The sequence below is a fragment of the Sphaerodactylus townsendi genome, linkage group LG03, assembly GCF_021028975.2.
Source record: "Sphaerodactylus townsendi isolate TG3544 linkage group LG03, MPM_Stown_v2.3, whole genome shotgun sequence".
NCBI lineage: Eukaryota > Metazoa > Chordata > Lepidosauria > Squamata > Sphaerodactylidae > Sphaerodactylus > Sphaerodactylus townsendi.
The window spans coordinates 109,742,114-109,763,267 of record NC_059427.1 but is presented as its reverse complement, the minus strand read 5'-3'; the positions used below and the strand labels follow the sequence as shown (position 1 = coordinate 109,763,267).

Genomic DNA, 21,154 nt, shown 5'->3' with positions numbered 1-21,154 from the left:
TCCCAGGTAAAGAATCGCGCTTTAGTTCTTCGCATGAAAATCAGTGGGGTTTAACAGCGCTTAACAGGGTTACCTACACAGCTTCCCCAAAACTAGGCCTTAGGTTTAATGCTAATAATCGAGCCCAGCGGCCCAGGCCAGCCTAGATGTGGGGGGGGGGGGGCACTCTGTTTGTGCGTGCCCAAAGAGAGGGCTCTGAGTGCCACCTCTGGCACCCGTGCCATAGGTTCGCCACCACTGTGTTAGAAGTATGTAAACTTTTTCCTGATAGTCCCCCTGTCATTGCTTCTGTATTACTTTGTCTTTCCCTCCCACTGGATGTACCCTAATGTTATCCTAACATTTCTTTTACTAGCAAGATTTCTCTTCTGCTCTTCTCTAGCTCTTTTCTTTAGGGGGAATGTAGTAGGATGGCTTCTGCTCATTACCCTGAATATCATCCCCAGTTCTGCTGTGGTCCCACCACCTCCATATGCACGTGCACTTTGAAAGTGCCTCCCTCAGTTCTTTTCCGTTATTGCTCACTTCAGACCTGCATTATTAAAATTCAAAGTGTTTGTGTTTGCTAGTTAGTAGCATTGCCTGCAAGTCGGTTAGGGGTGTAATACCCAAACCTGAAGGCACTCCTTGTAGTTATAGTAGTAGAGAGCTAATATAGGAGTGCTTGGGCTAGTTCTTAAGCAAAAGGCTACCAATGGGTGTTGGAACAAGAATTCACTCGATCCTTTTTCTTGCTGTTTTCCAGATATGATCAGTCAGAGATCTGCTGGAGCCAAACACAGTGGGAGCGCACAGCTTGGCACAGGAAGGGGCACACTGCGACTTCGAGCGAAGGGACCTGCCACTGTGGAGGAACAGGTATGTGCCTAATTTGAATCCAGGACAGTAAGCGGACAGATGAGGAACTTGTGGCTCTGTCTCATTCCAGGAATGGGTGAATTCTTTTTCAACCCCTCCCATGACTTGGTTCAAGTGTAATGGCAAAGAATGATGTGTGAATAAAGGAACGCCCTGGCCCATACACTGAGATCAAGCGGGGAGGTCCTCCTGGTGATCCCTTCCACTGCTGAGGTGCGGTGGGGGTGAGGGGGCATGGGGAAGGGCTTTCTCCTCACCGCGCACCAACATTATATGGTTTCAGATGCCTGGTGAAAATTTTGCTGTTTACCCAGGCCTTTAGTGGTTCATTTCACTGATGCCAGCCACAGGAGGGGGCGAGGCATGGGGTGGAATAGGGATTTTTAATGGGGGTTTAACAGAGTTTATGTATTGTTTTAACTATGTTTTTATTCATTTTAACTTTGCATGTTTTGACAGGGTTTCATCCCCATTTGTTAGCCACCCTATGGTATAGGGCAGGGGTAGGGAACCTTTAACACTCAAAGAGCCATTTGGACTCGTTTTTCACAGGAAAAGAAACACTTGGAGCCGCAAATAATTTTTGGCATTTAAAATAAAGATAACACTGTATATATTGGGTTTTTTTTACCTTTTACTTGGCCATTCTGAGAGAAGCGATGGATGCTACAGGGCGGCAAGGGCCAGGCAGCTCGTATTCCTCGCTGCCGCTGAGTGCCTTCGGGCCCAACGGGTGGGCAAGAGGGAGCTCATGGGCGCTGCCTGCCGCCACCAGCACTGGGCGCGCCAGCCTCTGTTTCCCAGGTGGGTAAGGATGAAGCCGGGCGACTCGCCTCACCGGCCGCTGAGCTCGGCCTCGGCCCAACAGGGCAGGCGAGAGGGGAAGCCCGCGGCGCAGCCCAGCCGGCCGTGGGCAGTTGGTGCGCCTGCCCTGCCTGCAGGGCGGGCAAGGATGGGGCCGGCGGCTCGGCTCGTGGAGCCGCAGTGCAAGTGCAGAAGAGCCGCATGTGGCTCTCGAGCCGCAGGTTCCCTACCCCTGGTATAGGGTATGTATTGCAGAAATAAATGAACATGCTTCCTCCTCTTCCCCCTCCATTTCCTCTTGACTTGTGACAGACTAATGTTTGCTCTTACATTCAAGCAATTGATATCCTCTGAATCTGTTCCACTACTAGTGAAAACTTCATCCAGTACAAGAGACAGGTCTCTTGTTAGACAGAGGCTCTTCTGCTACCAAACAGATTCATAGGGCCCAGCCCTGTAGGTTGCACTTCCTTTGTAAACAAGGATTGCAACCATGGAGGAGGAAGTGCACAAGTCTGAGTCTTGTTTATCTGGCATCAAACCAGAGTGTAGGTCTGGATTGAGGCACTGTTTTTGAAAAGGCAGGGTCCTTTGTGGTTCTCAGTGTACCCGTACTGGGTTTCCCTGCTTTATTACTCTCTGATCACATTGCAGCCATGTTCCCCTGCAGTATCATAGATGATATTGTCTGTTCCTGGCCATGAAGGCAGGTAGGAAAGGGCTGAAGTTTTCAGCTTCCTTTCAGCATTTCTGTAACTACCACATCTCCAACAGTAGTTGTCCTTTTCCTCTTCACAGCCATCTGCATTTGAGGAGAAAGCCATTGAGAAAGTTGATGATCTTCTGGAAAGTTACATGGGCATCCGTGACACAGAGCTGGGTAATCTCCCTTTCTTCCTTTTTACAGTCTGAATAATCAGTCATTTTTTTATAAATGCAATTGTTAAGAGGCTTGGGATAATCATTCAGCAGCATCTCAGTGTGCTCTTGGGTCTCCCTAATTTTCACAGTTGAGGAATGGGAATAGTACTATGTTTCCCCGAAAATATGATAGGGTCTTATATTAATTTTTGCACCAAAAGATGCATCAGGGCTTATTTTTGGGGTAGGGCTTATTTTAGGGGAAATACGGTACCTTCATAATATATTAATTGTGGGCTCTCAGCAGCCCTGTTGCTTCCCCGTCACGTGTGATGCAAGCTGCATCCTCATTGGCAGGGAGCACTCTGCTGGATCACACCAACCTGATCTGTAACTACCGATAGGGCTTATTTTTGGAGAAGGCATTATATTTTAAGCCTCCTCCAAAAAGCCTGAAAAATCATGATAGGGTTTATTTTGGGGGTAAGTCTTATTTTTGGGGAAGCACGGTAGGGAGCCTCTCATAAAGTAAATGTGAGATTCCCCCATCCCTCTTTATTTTCAGCCAAGTTTTTGTTCAGACTATTGGTGGCTAGAACTGATTCTCACCTCTTTCTTTCCTCCCTCTTCCCGCATAGCTGCTACCATGGTGGAGCTGGGCAAGGACAAGCAGAATCCTGATGAATTTGCTGAGGCGCTGGACGAGCAGCTGGGCGACTTTGCCTTCCCAGACGAGTTTGTCTTTGATGTCTGGGGAGCCATTGGGGATGCCAAGGTTGGGCGCTATTAGGACTCTGTGCTCTGCTGAACCCTGCAGGCAGAACCATTGGGTAGGCCCACTGGTGGGCCTGGCACAACACTGTGCCCTCCCTTTAATGCTGGGGCCCCCTTTCCTCTCTGTAGGGGCCGGAGCCAGGGCTTCAAGGGCCACAGAGCAATAAGTAACTCGCATCGGTGACAGGAGTGTAATGTGAAGTGGAGCCAGAAACACTGTTGATGCTGTTCCTTCCCACCTCCCTGGGCACTCCTCCCTCAGATGAGTGTAGTCTTGCAGGAGGAGTTCTTGTCAGTTTCCTTGTCTGATGAAGACACTGTTCTTAGGTGAGAGTTTTGGTCCTTGCTGGTTCCCAAGCCTACTGTGTGAGGGAGAACTTAACAGGATGCTGAATTCAAGCCTGAGAGGATGACACATTGGCCTTGGCATCCTGATATTCTTGAGGAGCCCCACAGACACCGCAGTGGAGATAGGTTGGTGTTTGGGGTGTTGGAAGCCCCAAATGCTCCTAGCTGTCCATATCTATTGTAAGCAGACCAAGGCCTCAGAGGGTGCTTGCCCTTTCTCTTTCTTTCCCAGAATTAGCACCCTTTCCATCTTGACTCCATTTTGGTACGAGATATGTGTGGGCATGTCCGTCCTCTTACAGTAGGCTTATTACGCAAAGGGAGTCTCATTCACTCTGTTACACTCTGTATACATACAAACACTCACAGCCTTCTTTAGAGTGTTGCCTTTTGTTAGCTTTCTGTAGGCTACAAGATAGGGGAGACATTCTGTGGGTCCCCTCCAAATTAAAACAGCACCATAATATGAAGAAGCTGGGGAAGAGGAGAGGATGCATTTGTTGACTGTCTCATTTTCTACAGATGCCCTTCCATTGTGGAAAAAAAATCTGTGGGACCAGGTACCAACTCTGCCTCAGAGGTCCCAGCTTATTCTCCTCAAGGTGCTCCTTATCAGCAATTGGAGGCCCTCCCAAGACCAGCAGCAGGGTCCCTACTGTCTCAGTTCAGGCATGCTCTTGTCAATATCTGTCTTAACTAATCTGTTCATTTTTATTATACTGACCTACCTCCCAGAGTGGCCCAGTTAGTGTCTGTAAAGCTCCCTCTATTAAATTATTTATCTCTTGCTGACATACACTCCAACATGTTGGTCCTTTAGCCAGTGTTACATCCGAAGACTGTAGTATGGGCTGTGTCTGGTTGTCTCAGGAGCTGAGAAGATCCCCATCACAATCTCAGTTCACCTACTGTATCTTAAAACACTAACCCCAGATAAGATATGGAGCCTCGTTGCCCTCTGGACCACACCTCAAGCTCAGAATGGGCGGGGCTTCTGCTGAGCCCTGCCTACCTGTGTCCTGGCACTGGAAGTTTCTTGGGTGGACCAGGCACCATGTCCTCCTTGGGCATATTTTTGTATTCTATGTGTAAAGCATCTTTAAGATAAAATATATTGACACTATTAATCTTTGTGTGTTCGTGTATCATACAGTGTGAGAAACTGCATTTTGCTTTTTTCCTGCTTTCTGACTGCACTAAAAACTTGTAGTCATGGAGGGGGAAAGACTGCTAAAGATGGAGGGTTGTGAATCTGGAACAGCGTGTGTAGCGCTGTGAAGATGGATAAGCAAGATGGTTCCTAAGCTGCTTCTGAGGAAGAGGAGAGGGAGGAGCAGCAGAATTGTGTGTTATAGTCTATCTCAAAGAGGCTGACAATGGATCCCACAATAGACAAGGAAGCCTGCCTTGAGCAACAGCCAAGGTAAAATTGCTGCAGTCTGCCAGGTCCCAGCCTGTTGTGGTTCACGTGGAGCCTCGGCCTGAATGAGCCTCCCTGCTATCCATTACTCTTTAGGCTGGAACTTTATGTATCCATAGTATTAGGGGTGAAACTCAATGACCTTCAGACTTGTGCAGTTCTGCCCACAATCTTTTCCCCTCTTGAAACAAATGCTTCTACATCTTGCTGTCCAGAGCAGTCTGAAGATAAATTGGTTGGCCCTTCTGCCAAGTGCTGGCTTGTAAAAGGGCCCTGTACATGAAGTAAAACCAGATGCTGCGCTGTGTGGAGTTTTTATGGGTGTTCTGGGCTTCTGCATCTGCTGCTGAACTGACCTAAGTCAGATGCACGGGTCATGCAAATAGATTCACGTAATGGGAAGGCAGTAGACCTGCCCCCTTCCCAGGCTTGTTCTAACTTTCACCGAGTGGGAAAAAAAGAGAAGAGAGGTCAAGAGACCTTCTCTTCTGGAGTTTGCAGCAGTGCTTGGGGAAATCCTTATTCTTGTCCCTCGCCTCTGATCACTGCCGCCCATTCCTCAGTGGAGATTGTGGAGAAGAGCTTTGTGTCTCAAACACTAGAAGGAGTATTTGTTTGAAGCGTCACGGCGTGTCCTTACGTCGCAGTAAGCAGGAACAAACACACCTTCCTGCCAATTGAGCTGAGCCGGGAAATGGGAATGCTTCCCCCCATGGGAAGTAAATTGCAAAACAATGTGGGTGGGGGAGCCAGCTTGCTTGTCTCTTCAGGATATACAAGATAATTTGCTGGACTACTGTGCTGAACTGAGATGCAGTAGACCATTGGAGCTATTTTTCAAACAACCCTTTCATTCAGCGATTAATAGAGGGTTCAAAAATGCATGTTGCCAAAGCTTTAATCCATCTTTCCCTCAGCTGCAATCCTGTTTTTGAGCAGAAATATCCCTAGATAGCCTCCTCTTAGTTGATTCTTCCTTTCATTTATTTTCTTTTCTGTCGTTTGGACTTGTTTCTGTAGTTTGGACATTTCTCCTCTTAGAGTTGTTTCTGCCATTGTAACACAATGAAATTTGTGTTAGGATGTCTGTTGGAAGAGGCCGCTCTCTATTCTTGTAGCCCTGCCCTGATAAGCAGCCACTTCTTAGTGTGAGGTAAAGATTCCCTATAGAAACCCCAGTTTAGAACCACTAGTCACGCAAGCATTGGTCCAGCGTCACAGTACTTCTATCTTTGTCCTCATCACTGTGTGTTTACCCACTAAACTGCTCTGTCTTTTCTGCTCTTTGGCCTGGTGCTAGGTCAGAACAAGCTTTCTTCTCAGAGCTAATGGCCTGATGAACATTCCTGTTTAATTACTACAGGAGGCTGTACTTATTCTCTAAGTACCAAATGTGAGAGGATGTAAGCAATAGAACTTACAGCATCCCTGTTTAGAGAGAAGAAAGGTCCATTTCATCTGATGCTCTTTTTCCAAATTGTGGCTAGCAAGCTGCCTCAGGAAACACAACCAACAATCCTTCCCAGTTGTATGACCCAACATCTGGATTTTAGAAGCAGATCTCCTCTGGATATAGAGGTCAACCTTCACTATAATGACTAACAGCCATCACATTTTCTAAGCTGCTTTCAATATACTCTCAGCAGCCAGCACCACATGTTGTGGTAATGAATTCCAGAAGTTAATTATGTATTGTGTGAATAAGTGTTTTTCTTCTGTTTATTCTCAACCTATTGTTTTTACAATGGGTGTGCGTGGATGGAAACTTACCAACAGCACTCCATCCGCCCTCCCCCCCACCCATCCACCCCCATCTCTCTAGGCCTCCTTATACACCCAGGCGCAGTACAACCATATGAAAACAAATCACATGACCTGCCCAATTCTTTGGGCAACTAAGCTGCCTCAAATGCCCCCCCCCCCCCGGTCATTCCCTTTTAGTAGCAACAGGTATGTGTGTGGCAGGTCACAACTGTAAGGTGCATATGATCAGCAGCTGACTCACACTTGCAAACATACATACAAAGGAATCACTTTTCACAGCAATTCAGGTTTGCTGTTTGTGAGCTGGATGCAACTTAGGTTTGCTGTTTGTGAGCTGAGTGCACAAAGGGAGGGGGTGATATTTCCTTGCATTCAAATTGCTAACTTCAAAGTCATTGTCTGGCTTGGTCTTGGCAACTGAGTCAGCCTGTGCATTCTGAGCACAAAACAGGGCTGTCATTTGGATAAGCCTTATGAGTTAGTCAAATAGAGCACATCATAATTCAGTCCGTAATGTGGCCTAGCCTGACACATCCTCCAGCTATGGAACCAGTTTTTCCAGTCCAGTTGCATTAAGCACTCAGCCTGTAGCAGTCCTGTGGCCAACAGCTTCCTTCCACCCAGTTAGTGCCCCATCTGCCTGTCATCATTCTCACCCTGGTTAAAAGAAAAGGGCTCCTTTCCCTTATTCCTTGATTCTTACTGTCTGTAAGGGCCAATATATATGGCAGTTAAAGTAGATCTGACCACCTTTGGATATCCACTGATAACAATAGATGCAATGTGTTAGTCAAATCATTGTGGGAATTGGAAGTTATACTCAAGTTTTTGGGTTTATCTGCCCTGTGACATTCCTGTTTCTGGAGATGATTGTATTTTGGATGGATATGGATAGGCTACAAAACCAGCAGAAGGAAATATTGCCACACATGGGAGTAATAGTTCTGGCAGTGTAAGTGCTTGCATATCTCACCTGCTCCTACTGTGTTCTTATCTTGTAAGCGTAATCTTAACTCAAAAAGCTAGGCCATGTGTAAAAAACTGACATGTTCCTCAATAGAGTGGTCACTAATAACACAGGTTTCAACCAAGGTCCTTCTGCAGCATTGGCAGGATGGCCAGTTCATACAACTGCACTGTGCAAATGACCACCTGCTTTTGAAAGAGGGATGGCCAAATTGAGCTCTTCTCAATGTGGCTTTCTTAATTGCTTATTGCAAATGGAAACAATCAGTTTTACCACATATTCCCCCACTGGAGAACAGTATGTAGTGGTGTGCCATGCTGCAGTCTGTGTTTGGGTCAAATGGTTCAGTTGGCCAGTTTAATGCCAAGACAGTTGTGCGAGAGAGTGCATGTGTGTGTGCGCGCCATCAAGTCACTGCTAACTTATGGTGACACATGAGGTGTTTGGAGGAATAGCTGGGAAGAAGTAGCCAATCATGTGAATAGTAGTCATGTCAGCTGGCCAAGAGTATGGTCCTGCCAATACTGTACCACACAGTTAACAAATTCTTCATCATTATACACACTGGTCACTAGGTGGAGCTACCATGCATGCTTTAAACACCTTTGGTCAGGTGAGGTGCAGTGGTTGAGAAAGTTGTATGGTTCTGCATGAAAATATAGTTCCAAACATACAGCCGGTAGCCACAGATTGGACATAGCTGAAACAAAGCTTTGTTACCTGTACAGCAAGACTGATTGAACTGTGGAACAATTAGTGCCCCCCACAAACAGACAGAGGGGAAGTCCCTTGCAGGGGCTAAGCACTTTGATTTTTAATTCTGTTTTTCTAGTTGTGCTTCGATCTTGTTTTGGGGACAACCAACAATCTGCTGAAATACCTTTAGTGACCAGCAGTAGGCCATTCAAATTACCTGAATCATACTAGGAAAAAGCATAATGATCATTCCCCACTGGTATATTAAAAGGATGAAGAGACCTTTTTCTCCCATTGCTGCAATTCCAAATGATGAAAGAGCTTTTCTGGCAAGCGACACTGTGAGAAATATAAGTGATAACAAGTTTGCTATGTCAGCATCAGAGAGAGAGTGTTCTAGGTAGGAATACTCTGTTTCACATAAAGAAGCTAGTTTGGTCAGGTGAGGTGCAGTGGTTGAGAAAGTTGTATGGTTCTGCATGAAAATATAGTTCCAAACAAATACAAGACTTATTCATCTTTATGTGTCAAAACCATTATTTTGTGCATTACTGAACATGTACTTTGATACAAGAGCATTTATGCCAAAATGTATGTTTATTTTCAAATGAATGGGGAGAGTGGGGCTAGGTAGACACTAGAAACCAGGTGGAGCATTCTACAACTAAGAAGGTCCAGCATGCTTTGTTGTGTGGTTGAAGAATATGCAATCTACTAACATCTTTATGTGAAATAGTATAGTTTTTGCTAGTTTGGTATATGGAACAAGATGGAGAATATGCTGGAGATCCAAACAAAATATGTCTTTTTGAAATCCCAATCTTGTATTTTGTTATGCTTGGGAGTATAGGGTTAGAAGAATTCTTTTGATTATTTAAAATAATTTACAGTATTAGGGTTAGCTGCCATATTAGGATAGTCCTGTGATACAGGCCTCCATAGAGGAGAAAAGCTGAATCAGCTGGCATCCTCTCTTCCACATAGTGAACACAACCTGGAGCACTGCCCTTCTCTGTATATTGTCCCCTTAACCATCAGCCTTTGATGCCCGATATGCATGTATTTGTCAACATAAAATCACCCTTTATTTCTTATTTGTCTCATACAATTGAAGAGTCAGACAGCATCTCTTGCACAAAACCCACATGCTAACTCCTCATCAGACATCCAGTTATCTTAATAGGGCCATGTAGTCAGATGTTTTATTAACAGCAGTAGGGCTCAGCGGAAAATCTTGTATTGGAACCACCTAGAAGCAGACCGAAGGTTTCAGTTGTCAATCAAAGGACTGTGAGAAGTGTTAATTTATTGAATGTGTGCGAACTCCAAGGACTTTGGCTGTTAATTGCCAACACCCCTAAACAGAAATATTTTCAGCAATTAAAGATGCTAAACCTAGCATCCAAACCTTCCAGTATCTCACTCCCTTATCCACCCCAATTCCAGGACTGGTGAAATGCAACAGATAGCTTTCACTAAAATTCATCTGAGTCACTTGTCAGGATTTACTACTTCCACGCACTTATTCTTCACTTCAGGGGCAATAGAGTGATTTAGAGCATGTTCGTGCCAGTTTCATTCATTGCAATAATCTTCTAGTCAGGATCTCCTGTCTGGCATATTTCTGTGCGATATACTTGGTTTATGTAAGCACTTGAACATCCTATGCTGAAGATGTAGCTTTAAGACTCCTTTGGAATTTTCTTCCTCCCAATGGCTGCTGGAGTCTTGTTTACCCGTCACTTTCTCAGATCTTAAAAATAAACATACAGCTTATTCTCGACATAGAAGTGGAGCATGGTTGCCCAAACACAAGTGGGAGAAGTGCGAAACCACCAAGATTTCACAAAAGGAACCAGCGGGGAACTGGGCTTCCTGACTATATCATAATCTTTTGTCATTCGGAGAACCATCAAAGCAAGGGAAAGCAAAAAACAAAGAGACCACATGCCTCTCAAAGACAAGGCAAGCAACAAGGCTTATCTCAGAGGCGGCATCTCCATGTATTGTGCATCAGCTGTTACTGGAAAAGTCTGTCCCTCTTCAAGGCATTGTAGCTTAAACCACAGGAGACCAACTTCCAGTAGTGCCTACTCTTATCTATTTCATTTTTATCCCTTGGTTTTTCCAAATCACTCAAGGCAGCATGTGTAAGTCTCCCACAATAAGTCTGTGTGGTAAATCAGAACTAGCTGGGAGCAACTGGGCCAAAGTATGAATCAGTGGGAATATGAACCCAAGTTTCTCAAGTTCTCTGGCAATCTGACCAATGCACCACACTTGGTTACCCACAAAGTCCCGTGTGTGTTCAGTACAGGAACTGCAGAGCAGTTGCTGGCTGATTCAAGTTCAACTGAGCAGTGGTCCATGATAAGATAGTGTGGACCAGCCCCCAAACTGAATCCAGTGCATACCACTGGAGTCCTCCACAAGTCCCAGGACAATCCAATTTGGAGGTCGAGAGGCTTTGAAACTGCTGGTTGAAATTCAAACTGCAAAAATCAGTCCTACTTTTTTTCCTCCTAGAAAACCTCATTTATTTACAATGGCTGCTCAACCTCATAGTCAAGAATAACTCACTTCAGTTTGTTTATCTAATTTGCAACATAACATCAAGAACTGGCCAGGTGGAGTTTTATTGATTTTGCCCCCACACTGCTTAATCTTGTAAAGGAAAACAATTTGCAGATTCACTTTCACTGTAACATTATAACCTGCTCAAGACAAATCCCTTCAGCAGGACTGACTTTTCAAAGCTTTCTTTGTTTTCCCCACATTAACTGAGAATGACTTGTCATTTTGAGAGGGTGAGTTGCTCCAACCACTCACAGATTGTGGTTCTGCATAAAGTAATGGGTAGGGTTGTCAGATCCTCACTGGTGGTTGGAGACCTCCTGCCCCCTACCACTTCTACATGCTGTTGTTCTGTGGGGCAGTTTAAGGCAAATGGGGGCATTCAGTTGCCACCCTGGCATGATGATGTCACCAGTGCAACTTGGAAACTATGTCATCCCATTGGGTGATTCTCTAGCAGTTGCCCAAAAATCTGTGGTTAAACTGTAGATCATTGGTCAGAAGCTTAAGCATCACCTTCTGCATGATGATATCACTTCCAGGTTATGACAGATGTGATTTCATCATGCTCAGGACATCAATCACATACCCTCCCATTATAAGTTCCTGCCTCTTCCATCTCCCACTGATTCTCCAGGCCATATCTGGCAACCCTGTGTACAGGTGCATATTTCATCTGCATGTTGATGACCAGACATCCAGGGAAGGAGTATGATTGTGTTTGTCATGGCTGGTGCAAGAGACTAGAGAGGGACTGAGCAGCAGGTATGACCCAAATCACTTAAAGGGGCTAGCAATGAGAACCAGTACTACCATCTTGGCATTCAGTGTATATGAACCAACCAACTTCTGAGAGTCAGTGTTGAATAGGTTGAAATGTCAGATCAGGACCTGAGAGACTTGGGTTCAGAACCTCACTGAGCTGTAAAGCTCACTGGGTCACTCTCAATCCCATGGGATTATTGTGAGGAACATAGTAAACTGCTTTACACTGGATCCATCCATTAATCAACCAAGGCCAGTATTGTCTATTTTGACCAACCAAAGTTCTCTCCAGTATCAGGAAGATCCCTCTGTGTCAAGTATGAATGTACACAGCCAGGGTGTTAAATTAATCAACAAATATTATATTTATTTATTTACCTCATTCATACCTCACCTTTCTCCCCAACAGGGACTCAAGGCAGCTTACATAATTATCCTCGCCTTCATTTTATCTTCACAACTGTCCTGTGAAGTAGGTTAGGCTGAGAGTGTATGACCGGTCCACATTCATCCAGTAAGTTTCCATGGCAGAGTGGAGATTTGAACCTCGATTTCCAAGATCCTACTCTAACCACTACATCTCACTGGTTGTCCACCAACTGGACTAAGATTGGCGGGTCTTCAAATCAAAACCCATCTTACCTATGAAAGTCACTAGGTGTCATTATCTTCAGGGCCAGATTTATGCACAAACTGAGCCAGGCCCAGATAATGATGGGGCTCTCCTCTTAATTAAAAAAAATTACTTAAACTAGTAGTTTTTGATAACACTATAAGAACTCTTAACATTGTTTAGATTCTCAGCATGTCTTAAGTTGTCAATTACTATTTTTCACCTTAAACTACATCATGGGATTACTAAGGGGTTAAAAGTGAAAAAGAAAGAACCATGGACACCATCCTGAGCACCTAGAAAGGAGAGCAGATTAATAAAACAAATAAGAGATGGTCCCTTGTGGATTCTGGGGGCTTCACTCAGTCTGTGCACTCCCTTCTTTCCTTCCTTCATCCCATACCACCTATCATCCTCATTCTGAGGATTTAGGACCAAACCCTCGATGTGTACCAGCACTTTAGTCAATTGGACCTACTGTGGAATACATTTTTCTGCAGCTTTTTAAATAGGATGGAACAAAAATGTTCAGACAAAGAGGTGCAAATAGTTTTCCTGCTGTGGAAAACTGGAGTTTGCAGACGGTGCAGAACATCATGGTCCACTTCTGATCTTATAGTTCATTTTAGAATATGTTTGGAATTCTTTTCCCAACTATCTTTGGGTGCTTAAAAAGGGAACACAATCCCAGGAGGATAATCATGTTAATATATAGCAGTAAAATAAAACAGGAATCCAGTGGCACCTTTAGAGATCAATTATATTTATTCCAACATAAGATTTCCTAAGTCAAAGCTAATTTCATCAGATGCTTGTTTGTGGTTTTCAAACTTGCCTCTATTTTAACCATCTCTCAATTTCTATTTTTCTGTTATGTACCTTTGAGTGCGGGCATATATGCTATAGACATTTTTGCACCTGTATACATTTTTGCACCTGATGAAGTGAGCTCTGACACAAGAATGCTTATACTGGAAGAATTTTAGCTAGTCTTTAAGTTTCTGCTGGATCCCTGTTTTATTTTGCTGTAAATGAGAAAGTGTCTGTTAAAAAGCTTGTGTTGTAATGAGCGAGAAAGTGTGAGAAGACTGTTGAATGTATTTGCTGAACTGGATTCTCAGTCAGGTATTACTTCTGTCAGCTGCTTTTGTGACAGTATGAGAGTATTCCTCTGCTGTGGGCTGGCTGGTGCTGTCACTGCCTTGATCTGTTCAGCATCATGAGAGACAGTCTTTGAGCGGAGAACAGGGAGAGCAATTAGATGCTGCCTCCCTCCAGCTGAGGCCTTGGGCTTGTCTCTGAATAAGCAGTGTATTCCAGGCCAGAGGAGAGATAAATGGCAGGAGAATGATGCAGTGTAGGGGTCACCTGCCAGAGGAAAAGAACTGGGCTTTGTATATGGGATCCATAAATCCTACTGGGAAAGGCAGACTGTACAGAGGAGGCGAGCTATGGTTGTTTTCCTTCAGGCAAGAGACATAGACCAGGGATCATAGTGAATGTCTCTGAGGTGAAGATTTAAGAGTGGGAAGACACTGGAATCACTCCTTTCCTAGATATGAGAATATGCTCTGCTCATCCTTTTCTGTACCCTCCCTGGAAAAATTCTTGTTCCAGCAACAACCCCTGGGCTTAGTTCTATTACTTGTTTCTCACCAGGACTGATAGCTATGGGCTAAAGCAGCTGATGGTCTGACTTGGTAAGCGAGTCGTTATACCCTTAACAAGGAATATTACATCTGTGCAAGAGACAGACAGCATCCCCTGCCCTTGGGACATACCTGTAGCTGGTTGTTACAAATCTAGTACAAGTGCCAGAATGTAAGGTGGTAAATCCTCATAGAGTTTAAGAATGTGAGTGACAGGCTGGGAGTGGCAGAGTTTTAAAAGCACTCAGAGCTCCAGACAGGATTTGAGAGAAGTTCATCTCTGAGTTCCAGAGAGAGCAGATGTGTTTTAGGGTCTGGGAGAGACCTGTGGTTTTGACAGGAAGAGAGGATTGGGAGAGAGTTTGTCCCTAACTTGAGTCAGGAAGGGAATTTACCTCTAGATCACAGGTGTCAAATTCACGGCCCTCCAGATGTTATGAACTACAGTTCCCATAATCCCCTGCCAGCATGATGCTGGCAGGGGCTGATGGGAACTGTAGTCCATAACATCTGGAGGGCCGCGGATTTGACACCTATGCTCTAGATAGAGAAGAATTCCTAGCCCAGGTTCTTGGAGCAGAGCTAATCAGTCTTCTGGATGGAGTGGGTAGAACTGAGGGAACTGACAGGAAAAAGGTTGTGTCAGAGCAGTGGTGCAGTGCCAACGGGACGGGGGCGTGACGCCCCGGGTGTGCGCCAATGCGGGGGGGGGTGGCCAGGGCGTGGAGGGGGCATTCCAGGGCGGGGGCATGGCAGAGGCATAGGGAGAGCGTGTGCTCTGGGTGCAGTTCCCCTCGCTCCACCCCTGTGTCAGAGAGGGACTAATTCTCTTGTCAGAAAGGATAAATCATGCTGTATGTGAAAGAGAGATTTCTCATCCCTAGTTCTGTAGTAGGGTTTACTTCAAACACTGTGAGGAAATCCTAAGATCAGAAAAGCCTGAAAGTGAGCTAGGAAATACTCCTTTCCATATAGTTAACAAGGCACCAGAGTTACCACATGAAGCTCCATTTGCTAGCTTGAATATGTTCTCTGAAACATCTTGAAAGTCTTTCATTTTTTACAAGCATTAAGAACTCTGTGACAAACTGACATCTTTTCTAAAAGCCAATTACCATCTGTGTTAAACTTGGAAAACACCTGAATATCTGTAAATAAAAACTGCCTTTCTCTATGCTGACAATTCCTAATCTAATCTCCTAAAGCTGACAGTAAAATTCTATAATTTATATTAACAAATTAAAAGCTTCATATATGGTTATCTGAGGTAAAACAGGGAGAGAAAGTGTGAAGGAAGGGGAGATCACCTCAGTTCCCTAAGCTGGTTTTATTAAAGGTTTATTTTTAAGTGGAACAAGGTGGGACAACTGAAGAGAAACCCCATAAACATTTTATATAGAAAAATAGATATAGATCAATAACACACCCATAAAAACTGGCCAGCAGTGAAGAAAAGAAAATCTTATGAGATTTAGGGAACATTCATTGCCTTTGGGTAATGGGAGTTGAGAGAATTTTCCCATGGTGATTCCTGTCGTTCACACTGGTGTTTCACCCAGATGAATTCCAGTCATGGAGAGTGGGGGAATGAAGTAGTTATGACAGTGTTTCCCAACCTATGGGTCAGAACCCAAAAGTGGTTCATAAAGCCTCTGAAGATGGGTCATGGGCAATCCCTCCTGAATGGCTGTCCTTTTCATTGCTATCTTTTGCATTTTGGAAACCAAAATCTGACCCTAGAAACAGTATCTTCCATGTCATACATTAATTGGGCTTTTTTGTTTCACTCCATATAACTGTCGAACAAGCAACACATCCTGGGGGTCACTAGAATGAGTGAGAATCTTAGGGGGGATTAGAGGGAATAATGGAGAAGGAGAGGGTGGTCAAAGGCTGGAATGTAATTTCCATATGAAAGGTGGTTATGTTGCAATGCCATTTGCTTGGGGTTCATAGTGGGGGAAAGTGCACTCTTTGTGCAGTGTTTGTTGGTTTCTCAAAAACGTCTGGTTGGTCACTGTAGAAATAGAATGCTGAACTAGATAGGTGCCAAGGTCATAGTTTGCCTAGGGCATCAAAAAATCCTGGCTGGGTCATCATCATACCAATTAAATTGTCACCTTGCCAAAAAGGTTTTGAATTGCTGAATTAAGGGACAGCTGCAGATGGAACAGCTTCCCACTGCAGCAGATGACTTTGGTCCACCCTGTCCTTACTGTGGAAAGATTTGTTTCCAGGATAAATTGTTAGTGTGTTCTCAGCTCCGCTCCAGTGAGAATCCCAGAGAGACAGGACATGAGTTTTCCATTCTAGGTGGAAAGGAATCCTACATTTTATGGATTCAGGATTAGTTTAATTCCAGAGGGCTAATCATGTTTGTCTGTAGCAGCAAACTAAAACAAGAGTCCAATGCAATTTAAACACTGACAGAATTTATTCCAGCATCAGCTTTTGTCAGTCAGAGGTCACTTCATCAGATACATTTGTGAATATTTGTGTGACTTGGTCCTTGCTCACTAAGGTATATACTGCAAATGTAAGCAGCCCAAGGTTGAAAAAAGAATAAGGAAATGGGTAGAGTGGCTTGGATTACTTCAAAACAGGATGATGATTTGAAGAGAGACTTCAGCCGTCAGAGAGAATGCTGAGATAGACTGAGGGGGGGGGGGGTTGTCTCCACGCACACCTTGAAAACCCAACCACGCATTCTTCAGGGAATGCATGGATATTTTCCCAGATCTCTTGTCGGAAGTGGTGCTTAGTGAAGCATCTGGAAACCCATGCTATCTAGAAAAAACATTGGCTCAAAGAAGTAAAATCTCTATGGCCGTTTCCGCACGGCCAAAAGCAGCGACGCGATGACGTCGCAAATTGCGACGCATCCCAAAAAAAGCGTTCACACAGACAGGCGGAGCTGCGGGCGTCCGCAGCCCCGCAGAAATGTGACGGTTCGCACGGAAGCGCTGCGGAAGCGGCGTCTCGCGATGTTGCGCCTGCGCACTTGCGAAGCCGTGCAGGCCCGACGCCATTTTTGACGACAGCTCCGTGGCGGCTGTTCGCACGAGTGCGGCGTCGATGCGTCACATGGGGAAAAAGAGTGGTTTTAAGCGTTTTCTGAATACACCGTCTTCGCGCCGGTTTAGCGTTTTCGCGACGGCGCGACTGCGCACCTCCGCCGCTGCGCGTGCGAACGCTCTCGCTCTGACGCTTCTTTTTCCGTTGCGACGACGTCATATTTTGCCCGTGCGGAAACGGCCTATGAAAGAATAAATGAACTCAAATCAGACACTGAAAATAGAGACAGAAACCACTGGGTTTTAATCTGTCCTTAGATTTGAACATGCAGTACTTCAGCAGAAAGAGATTGGAAGAGAGATCCAGCAAGAAGCAGGCAAGTGGAATTAACATGCAGATTTGGTACTCTCTCTACGAAAGTTGTAATATCACACACCTAGTCCTGAGGAACTGCCCTTTTGCAAGATACATATGCCTATTGAATGCAGCACTTCATGCATCTGATATAGTGAGTTCTGGTTTTAAAAAGTTTACACTCAATATAATCAACAGTTTCACACAGACTGTATTGAAATGTATCCAAGAAGCAAGTCACTCCCAGGTTGATTTCGCACAGCATAATTATACTGGGTTACATTTGGTATTTAAAAATTTGGGTCTATTTTATCCCGGTTTCTCCCTTTGCTTGCTCTTGAGTCGAGTTGAGACTGGGAGGAAATATTCCAATTTCTTTTGCAAAAAAAATCTTCTTCTTTTTTACAACATAGATGCAGCACGCATGCTCTAACATCCCCAGTGTGCTACATTCTGATTTGCTCCCCACGCCCCCCCAAGGCAATGCTTCTGATTGACGAATCCACAGCAACCTGAGGAAAACCAAGAAGGAAACACACACACCTTTTCTCCAGCTTTGGAAAGGAATCAGTGCAGTGAGCAACACAGCAAGCACATTGTGCTATACAAAGTAAAAACTTTTGACTAATACTAGGCAGAGTACTATGTCTCATCCACATTTAAAGGTGTGCAGGAAACCACAGCAGGAGACACTCCCCCCCCTTCCCCAATATATCGAATAGCATTTGACTGGTGTTTGGGGCTGTCACAGAATGAGAACATCCTGCCAGTCAGGTGCTTCCCCACCCCTCCCCTCCCCGGATCCCATTTGGAACGTGAGCCGGGAGCTGCAGGACTGGGCTTTCTGCAGCTCGGGTAGTGAGTGGCATTTGACCTGCGCTTGGCAAGATCGAGCTGGGCTCACTTGCCTGGCTCATGGAAGAGCTGTCAAAGGGCAGAAAACTTGCTTGGGGAACATTTTGGAAAGGGTGGACTGCAACTCAGAAGAAATTAAACTGACATGATGTAAGGCAGGGAGATCAGGCAGCAGGGTGGGAAGAATAAATAGGTTTTGCGCCTGTGACCTTCATACGGAAGTGATTCAGTGTGGGATTCTGGGAAAAGATCCGCATTTTAGCCATTTTTGAAAAACCCAGGATGAGGGAAATATCGCAGGACAAACCCACTTTAGGACTGGAAACCGTGCAAACTTCTTGGACAAACCGGGATATTTCTCTTGCTCTACCTGGAGTATTTGGACCGTGCAGAAATGGCCCCAAATTAATGGCATGATGATGGTATATGCATTTGCACAGTAGAAGATCCCACTATGTCTAGCTGATCTTTCTCCCAGATAAGTATGCACAGAACTGCACAAGCTGAATTCCAATCCTTTGCAGACTATTAGTAACTTCCACTGGACACAGAAGAAATTATGTCCAAGGTAATATGCAAGGGCTGGAATGCATGCTACATCCTACAATTTGCTGCTTGTCACATTATTTTAACTCCATCCCAAAAGCAATGCTATAACTCTAAATGGATGACCTACCTTTCTCACATGTTCACACAATCCTGTCAGATTCCCATACCAATTTCAATCCATGATGTTGATGAACTTAAATGATACGTGAAGTGATTACATGACTATTTCATCATGTACCTAGCTCTTGGTTTTTCACCATGCACCTTTATTTTATTTCAACATTCAGTGCACTTTCCAAAACTTTGTGGCAGGCACAATACCCAACAGTCAGAATACAACCATCAATCTAGTGTTTGACCCACAATGGAGCTACTAAGGACACCATTAGTTGGGGATCTCATTATGAGAATGGTTGATCATTGGCAAAAAGGAATTACTGGAAGCAGTCACAAAAACATATTTCTTTTCTGGATATAAAGTCCAGCATGTTATAGTGCATGGCCACCATTAAGAACATAAAAGCTCTGCAGGCTCAAGCCAAAAGTTTATCTAGTCCAGCATCCTGACTCCAACAGAGGTCAGCCAGAGGTTTCTACAAGGATGAATCAGAAAATAGGTAACATCTATACCGCACCAGATGCAACTACCACAGAGGACTTCTTGCTCTTTTATTGGCTAAGTATCTGTACTTTGGTGCATGATATATCTGTCACCTGCTTAATTTCTGAATATTACATTATTGTGAAAGGTACAAGAACAGGGCCTGTAAAATAAAGGTAGCTGCCCAGTGCTGACTATGTTTGAATCCGGTCTCTTTTTGCTGTCATTTTTTTCTTTAACAGAGAGAGGTTCTAATTGGTGTTTGACAGACAACCATAGGGAGGTAATTTTTCTGACAAGGCTGTGATGAGGGGAAACAATACCTGATGAATAATTATCATAGCCTATAACCTTTTCAAACATGAACACAGACTTTGGGACCAGGGTCTGCAACAAACCAAGATGCCAGCTTTTTCCTTTATCCACTCTGACAACACTCTGCACTCTCAAACCCTAATGAAAACTAGATCAAAGATAATGCAGACTGATGCACCAGAAGAGGTGATTCAATTATATGAGGAGATGACACAGTCCATTGTTTGCTCATTAGCAATATACTCAGATGGTCACACAAAGATGACCAAACGCAATTCAGAAATAGGGTCTGATCAGGAGTGCAGTTTTAAAGCACTGAATTCATGAAGTTTATGCCAACTACAGGGAAATAAGTGGCAATGGTTTATCATCTGACTATACTTAGGAAACAACTTGCTCATAGAGTAGAAGTAAGTTTAATAGAATAGAAGTAGAATAAAAGTAGGTTTAAAACCATTAATACTCAATGGGACCAACTTCATCAGGCAGTGAAATTCAAGACAATTTTGATCAATAATTTCAGATACTATATGACTAAATAGCTACCCCATGTCTTACACCTCAGATATGGCACCAATACTTTCAGAATGTATTTAATACAGAAAGTGAGAGATTAAGAGACCAGGAGGTTGCCTCCCTCGAGAGCATTCCAGAATGGCCACTGGTTGCAGTTGAGAAGATTAAAATGTTAATCAAATAGCTCAAATCTCACAAATCTCCAGGTCCTGATATTCTGCCCCCAAAGTGCTATTGGAATGGTGGGCCCCTCTCTAAGCATCTCTATTCATAGCCATTGATAAATCTGGGTTAATGTCATCTGCCTGACCTGTGCAATAGTAGTACCAATATTTAAGAAAGGCAACCACCTTTAACCATCAAATTACAAGCCAGTTAGCCTCCTTTCAGTTATAAGGAAGTTATTGCTAAACATCTTTTTGATAAACGTAATATATGGATCACTCAGAACAGGATCCTAGGCCCTGAGCAGGTAGGATTTAGGAAGGGTCATACCACTGTATGATCCTTGAACAGCTAATATTTAAATATAGAAGGAAGGCAAAAATAAAATTGTACGCTGCCTTCCTGGATCTAGAGGGGGCCTTTGACTCAATTTTGAGAACCTTGTTATGGAAAAACCTCACCATCGATGCCAGACTCCTAATTCTTATAAAATCTTTATTTAGGGATACTGACGGCTAAATCAAATGCACCCAATCTGGACTGCACATCCCTAAAAATTCCATCAACAGAAGTATCAAATAGGGCTGTGTTTTGGCACTCGTACTTTTCAGTCTTTTTCTGAATGACCTCGTACCCACACTGAAAGATCTAAACGGCTGATGGGAATTGTAGTTCCTGAACATCTGGAGAG

General features: G+C 44.2%; 1 protein-coding gene across 1 annotated transcript in view; it reads left to right on the top strand.

Annotated features, from left to right (window-relative positions):
* Positions 1-4,772, top strand: part of GIPC1 (GIPC PDZ domain containing family member 1) — a 34,042-nt gene extending 29,270 nt beyond the window's left edge. The window contains exons 5-7 of the mRNA XM_048491086.1: positions 746-858; positions 2,461-2,542; positions 3,162-4,772. Coding sequence (XP_048347043.1) covers positions 746-858; positions 2,461-2,542; positions 3,162-3,313 — 347 coding nt within the window. The 3' untranslated portion in view covers positions 3,314-4,772. The remainder of the gene's footprint in view (positions 1-745; positions 859-2,460; positions 2,543-3,161) is intronic.
* The last annotated feature ends 16,382 nt before the right edge of the window (positions 4,773-21,154 follow it).